General features: G+C 37.9%; 2 protein-coding genes across 2 annotated transcripts; both read right to left on the bottom strand.

The window, feature by feature from the left end:
- Nucleotides 1-412: 412 nt before the first annotated feature.
- LOC130135802 (transcription elongation factor TFIIS-like) lies at nt 413-1,522 on the bottom strand. Its single transcript, XM_056305568.1, has one exon. It carries the CDS (start codon nt 1,314-1,316, stop codon nt 924-926), a length of 393 nt encoding a protein of 130 aa, XP_056161543.1. The 5' UTR covers nt 1,317-1,522; the 3' UTR covers nt 413-923.
- Nucleotides 1,523-4,673: 3,151 nt separating this feature from the next.
- LOC130135805 (transcription elongation factor TFIIS-like) lies at nt 4,674-6,596 on the bottom strand. Its single transcript, XM_056305571.1, has 2 exons — nt 6,432-6,596; nt 4,674-5,561 (listed from the first exon to the last, which is right to left on the bottom strand). Exons 1-2 carry the CDS (start codon nt 6,594-6,596, stop codon nt 4,692-4,694), a joined length of 1,035 nt encoding a protein of 344 aa, XP_056161546.1. The 3' UTR covers nt 4,674-4,691.
- Between the last annotated feature and the right edge of the window lie 743 nt (nt 6,597-7,339).

Genomic DNA, 7,339 nt, shown 5'->3' with positions numbered 1-7,339 from the left:
ATAAATAATTTGAATTGGAATTGAGAGGATGTTCGCATTTATATATGCTCGCTAAGTGGTATGATAATCTTCCACCATATACACTATTCAGTTTAATGTAAACTATAGACGTAATTTTATAGATATATCTACTTGAATTTGTTGATTTTGCAGCGACCTCTTTGCACCCTTGTACTTCTTTTATGAAAATAGTGTTTTTGTTGTTTAATTCGAAATTCATTGGCCTCAATTTCAAGAAGCTGAATGACAGTCACGATGACATCCAAGAAAACAAGACGAAATGTATTATACACAATTTTCATCATATATGTTACAATCATTTTTGTGGGAGTTGTCTCATTTGAGAGGAAAGTCAATCGATCTCCTCACAAATCATTACATGGACTTCTTCAAAGTTTGTTGACACCTAAATTTTTGCAACGTACTTCCCTATTCATTGCATAAGAAAATCATGGGTCGAACTCGATCAATGAGGACATCAAGGGCAAATATGGACTTTTCATATTGTGATTCCTTCAATTCACGATCAAGTGAGCAAATGCTAAATTAAAGAACAAGGCAAGAACATCAAGGGTATTAGCTGGCCAATTCTCTCTACCTATCAGATTAAGCTTTTGGGTTGAATTTTTTAACACCGTCATCGTGTCATAACAGCTCCTAAGCAAGTGATCTTAACAGAAGTCCCAATAGTTATGGCAGTTAACACAAGCGACATATGTCGTCGTTGGTTCATCCGCGCTCCTCCTCTGCATCTAGTAGTAAGTGCATTTTCTCTCACTGCATCGTCCACACTTGACTTGATCAGTTGTGGCTTTCGGTGCAGCTCCTAGCTCACATTTGGACAGAGCTTTCTCCTTTATCTGTTGATTTTGAAGTTGCCTCTCATCCCTAGCCATTTCTTCTGTGGTCATCTTTAGGAGCCTCTATGGCTTGACATGGCCGAGAAGAACTTTTCTCCTGAAATCCGGGTTGTTGGGATCCTTAATGTTGAACATTATGGACCTATACTTCATCTTGTGGGTGCCGTTCATACGACCCCAATTCTGGAACATCGTTGACTCAACTGAAACAGCGATCCTAGATGGGTCACATGCATTCACTTCTTCAATGATGTCGTTGCTTGCTTCACCAGAAACTCTGGACAAAGCCTCGAAGAGAAGTTCCCGTACCTTGTCCCTCATCGGGTCATTGCATTTAGTCACGGAAGCAGACAGCGGCGGAGCAAGATTAGGAGACAACTTGCTCACGGGACAATTTGGCTTCTCTTCGGTAACACCAAAATCCAACCTTGACATCTTCTCAAAACCGAGTACCATTTGGCTCAGTTCTCCTTATCTTTGCTTCAGACCGGAAAGAGGAGGATTTTTTTAACCTTATTCTCCCTGGCTTTTGCACACTCATTTTGAACCACGCTGCCATTCTTCTTGCATCCCTTTGATTCTTCCATACAATTTGTTTCCGTTGCTGAATCAAGTCGGATGCAAAAGCTTGCATCATCTTCCTAGGATGTTTTGTAAGGCGTCTAAGACTTTTCTCAATCTAAGAATTTCCAACCATGTATGAATGTAAAAGAGTGAGTGAGGCAAGTAAGCACAAAGGCAAAGTCACATGCATATTATAGCAGACATAGTAACTGCACATTAGGATATGATGAAGGACTCCTGCCGTCTGAATACTGATACGCAGGAGATAAAACTTCAGTAACTGGGTCATAGAAAGCCTTGATAATCTGCGTTTGCTAAACAGAAATGGGGAAAGCTTATTTTCTTACTGTTAAGGCATAATTTTTGTTTAATACATGCCAAATAACTTGAGCTGCGAAAAATAGCTGTTTGCATGCTGGGAACTCTCCGGCTTCGACATTACATTCTGCTGAAGTCAATGGCTGATATTGTTGCGACCTTAGATGTGTGAAAATAGCTTCCTCACTCAATCCTATGGAAGTATCTCCAATCTGTTTTTCGAGGTGGAGTAGTTCCTAATAAGAAAACATACGAGGGAAAGCTAAGTATTTCAAAATCACCTCTCCTTAACTAAATCATTTCTTAAGTATAGACAACGCTGCTCACTCAAAGGCCAAGTACAGTCGCAATTGCATCACCGTTGATGTTGATCAATGTGTACATCAATGGACATTTTGTTTGTTTTTTAGTTGTTTGAATGCAAAATACGTGATTACTCTTACAAATGTTGTTAAGGGGCTCGAGCATATATACACACACATATACACACATGCGAAGAGGAATTATAACAACATCACTATTTCAGACATGTCGACATTAGCATCAGAAATAAAACTCCAAAATCATGATTATGAAAAATTTCTAGTCTCGCATTACCTCATAAGACACGTCATCTATGTCGAGATGCATTATCATATATTCATCACCGCCATCATATGCATCTTCTGTTGCTTAACCTGGTAATTCTTGAATATTCTGCATCAATTTGCACTTGTTGAACTAAAAATAGCAACAAAAAAAAAACAAATAGATATAGGGCTTCTTTATTGCTCAAGTTGAAGGTGAATAGATTGAAAGAAATTATCTTCAACGATAATTGGTGCTGTAAGTCTATGCTACGCCTCAACAGTATAAATTTGCAAAATATTTTTGTATTTGCTAGCTAGTTAGAGTAGTAGTCCCTTAAAATCCCATCGAAAATTTCCAAACCCTAATTCTCTAGTGATAAAATCTTTTGGAAGGGGACCTTAAAGTTTTCAGAGGACCTAATTATCATATGTATAGTAGCATGCAAAAGGGAAATGAACGGGGAGAAAAGAAGTTGGCTTAGCCAACGAAGAGCGAAGATTGCGGGCAAGCACAAGAAACTCACATAGTTTCTCCTATGCGCTTCTTCTACGTATGAGGTCGGCTCTAGTAGTTTAAACCCTGATCGGGTTCCATCGGAGAACTCAACTGGGCTACATGGCTACAGATCGTTAACTCCCGCCAATCAATTTACATCTACGCAACTGGAATTCCTGGATGGGCAATCAGAAGGAAGAGGCAAGCTAGAGCTCGTCCCCCGATATTGTCTCTGCCGCTGTGGGCCGTTGTTCAAAGGAGATTGTATGCGGTATGTTTTGAAAATGTAATAGAATTAGATATTTATGTGTTGGCCATGTTCTGTGATATGCGTGGTCAGGTCTTATTTATACTACCAGACTTGAAACCTCAAGAAATCTTTGCATATTCTCAATTTGGTTCCTTAATTAATTATGGTAACCTCATTGGCAATTTTAGTCGATATACTTCCTTGAAAGTAGTATTTGAGATTAGAGCTTTAAATCGAGACAAATTCTTAGTACCAATTATATGATGCATTCCCATATCCCTTATGCTCTTCATGCATCGTATCAAACTTTTGATTATCATTTCTATACTGGATACAAAAGATATTTTACCTTATACTCTCTTCTGACCATTCTAGACAGGTCTACTTTGGAAACAACTTGCTCACATACGCATACACGTATCCACCGATACACCTCATAACATATCTTCGTGCATTCATTTTTCTAAATCAAGGCTAATTGGGTAAGTTTAAACTTGCTGTATTCTATACATTTACCAAATTATGAATAAATTTGTATGGTTATATATTAATTACTTGACTAATTGGGTAACAGTGCTGTGATATACTCATGGAAATGAATTATAACAATTTCACTAATTCAGACATGTCGATATTAGCATGAGATATAAAAGCTCGAAAATCACAATTATGAAATTTTTATTCTTACGTTACCTCATAAGACATGTCATTCGTGTCGAGATGCATTTCCATATGTTCATCACGGTTGTTATACTCATCTTCCATGCTTGAAGTTAAACTGGTAATTCCAGACAATTCGCCATCAATTTGAACTTGTTAGACTAGACACAGCGTCTTATTCATTTTTCTATTAAAAGTGAATAGATTAAAATAAATCAGTTTCTACTACAATCATAATGTATGCTTTTTATGAATGTCGTTTCGCTCTTATTACATGCTTTTCTATAACACCAATATCAGTAAAGTTTCAAGTAAATACCTCCGAGTTGAACTTTTTTTAGGTGGAAGTTTAAAATACATGCAAGCAATACGAATCTCCGGTGAGACACAATAAGAGGTCATTACCATTATGGCATTACTAGATTGTGGTTAATCGTTGTCAAAAAGAAATTTTCCATTAAAGGTACATAAGACATCACCTTTTTCTCCTTGACACGAATTTTCCTATACACGATGATATTCTTAAAAAGGTCCATGTAATTACATATGATAAAAATATATATTGATAATTAAAGTTGATATCCAATATAGAAATGAGAATCGAAAGTTTAATATGATACGATAGTCTTTTGGCATCGAGCTGATGAGGTATATGGGAATGCATCACATAATTAGTAGTAAAAATCCGTCACTATTGAAAGCTCTCTATCTCAATGCTCCTTTTCAGGAAGTATATCGGCATATTCCCATTGAGATTACCATAGTTTATTAACGAACCAAATTGAGAATATGAAAAAACTTGTTGAGTTTTCAAGTCTAGTACTATAAATACGATGTCGCAGTTCCTACGATGGAACATGATAAACACGTAAAAGACTAAACAGACTAAACCTCCCTCCTCTAAGAATGCGAGTGCAATGAATCGGTCATGCCACCGTCATGTCCTTACACTAATAGCTCCTAAGCAAGTGATCTTAACAGAACTTCCAATAGTTATTGCAGTTAACACAAGTGACATATGTCGTCATTGGTTCATCGGCGCTCCTTGTCTGCATCTGGTAGTAAGTGCATTTTCTCTCGCCGCATCGGCCGCACTTGAATTGATCGGTTGTGGCTTTTGGTGCAGCTCCAAGCTCACACTTGGACAAAGCTTTCTCCTTTATCTGTTGATTTTGAAGTTGCCTCTCATCGCTAGCCATTTCTTCCGTGGTCATCTTTAGGAGCCTCTCCGGCTTGACATGCCCGAGAAGAACTTTTTTCCTGAAATCCGGGTTCTTGGGATCCTTAATGTTGAACATTAGGGACCTGTACTTCATCTTGTGGGTGCCGTTCATTCGACCCCAATTTTGGAACATGGTTGACTCAACTGAAACAGCGATGCTAGATGGGTCACATGCATTCACTTCATCAATAATGTCTTCGCTGGCTTCAGCAGAAACTCTGGACAAAGCCTCGAAGAGAAGTTCCCGTACCCTGTCCCTCATCGGGTTGTTGCATTTGGTCACCGAAGCAGACAGCAGCTGAGCAGAACTGGGAGACAACTTGTTCGCGTGACCATTTGGCTTCTCTTCAGAAACACCAACATCCGACCTTGACAACTTCTCAGAACCAGGAGTACCATTTGGCTCGGTTTTCCTTTTCTTCGATTCAGACTGGAAAGCGGAGGGTTTTTTAACCTTACCCTCCCTGGCTTTTGCACACTCATTATGGTCCACACTACCATTCTTCTTGCATCCCTTTGATTCTTCCACAACAATTTGTTTCCACAGCTGAATCAAGTCGTATGCAAAAGCTTGTATCTTCTTCCTAGGATGTTTTGTAAGGCGTCTAAGACCTTTCCCAACCTAAGAATTTCCAACCATGTAAGAATAAAAAAGAGTGAGCGAGGCTAGTAAGCACAAACGCAAAAGCACATGCATATTATAGCAGACATATTAACTGCACATTAGGATAAGATAAAGGGCTGCTGCCATTGTGAATACTGATATGCAGGTGATAGAACTTCAGTAGCTGGATCATAGAAAGCCTTGGGAATCTATGTTTGCTAAACAGAGTGGGTGAAAGCTTATTTTCTTTCTGTTAAGGCCTAATTTTTGTTTAATACATGCCAAATAACTCTTCCAATGTAACTAGTGGTATGAAAAATAGCTGTTCGCGTGCTAGAAACTCTCCAGAGACCTAAAATCATGACTAGTGATATCAGTTATGCATAACAACATATGAAAAAATGAAAAGATCCAATTATGAATAATGAATTTGTGGACAAAAAAATTAACCCATTGAAAGAAAGAATTATTACTTCGGATTTGTTTCTTTACATGACATAGAAATATAAGGCCTCTGGTTGCCCTTTTTTACAAGATGAAATGTGAGGTCTCAACAACCTGTTAGAAATTCTATCTAACGGAATCGTTATGCTAACGATAACCTTGCCTACAATACATTGCATCTACGAGCTTTAAATACTCAAGCAGCAAGCACATCTCAAGCTACATAGTACTCGTAAAAAGAAATTAATTTTACAGAAAAGAAAGCTATTCCTTGTTCACCACATTCTACATAAACTAACGTCGAACACAGAACAGCATACAACATTGAATCTCCTTTTCTTATTCTTGAACTAGAAAGCACAATTGAAGAAAATTCACTCTCTCACAGGTCCTACTCAGCTGATAACAAAACCGTGATCATTACAAAACCCTGATCCTACACACCTGAGTGGAGACAAGGACTTGAGTCGTGACAGGGAAAGACTTGAGGCGCTGCAAGGCATCGATGCATCGCCCTTCGTCATCGTCCCCTCCACCGTTCCCATTCACAGCCGCCATGTCTGCAGCTTTGCTCGCCAATTGAAACACCTCCACCAACTCTGCCTCCATCTCTCTCTCTATCTGCAAGCTTCAGCTTCAAGAACGTTAACACATTGCATAAATCAGTTCCTCCACATCCAAAACTACCTCAAAAGCAGAAAAAAGAAAAGAACCATTTTTTTCCAAACAAAACTGCCAAACTGTGTCTAAGATTAAGCAAACAAAATCATTCTGCCGAGGGAGAAAAAGATCAGGTAGACTGAGATGTCAAAACCTGGCAAAAATTCAATTCCTACCTGAACTATTGGAGTGGCTAAGTTGGAATTAATTGCTTTAGTTAGTCTAATAATTTGTATGGTTTTCACATTATACAATTATTTAGGTTCATTTCAATTAACTATTACATCACTGCTATTGGCAGGCTATAACAAAACCCATTGTTTATATGAATCAATAACTCGAAAATGATTCGTGACTCACGTAAAATGCATGTTTTTCCTAATTGAACCACCGTACTAGTTATATTAAGCTTCTTATATCAAGGATCTTTTCCTTAATCAAGTTTGCGCATGATTAAAGAGTCATGAATTTAGATTATGCGGTCAGAAGATGAATTAACTGCATTTTTCTACTATTGATTATCATGCCAAAAATGTCCTTCAAGATCTATATTATGGATTTAAAATGACGAAGCTTAATTGTAAAATCAAATGAAATTGTTCGAATAAGTATTGAAGCAAAAACAGCTCAAGATCTTCGTTAAAGCTTATAAACAAATAAAATACCGCATAGAAAAGAAATGCGAATATACG

The sequence above is a fragment of the Syzygium oleosum genome, unplaced genomic scaffold, assembly GCF_021117445.2.
Source record: "Syzygium oleosum isolate NSW1041296 unplaced genomic scaffold, Sole_v2.1 Sole_v2.37, whole genome shotgun sequence".
Taxonomy (NCBI): domain Eukaryota; kingdom Viridiplantae; phylum Streptophyta; class Magnoliopsida; order Myrtales; family Myrtaceae; genus Syzygium; species Syzygium oleosum.
This window is presented reverse-complemented; position numbering and strand designations above follow the sequence as displayed.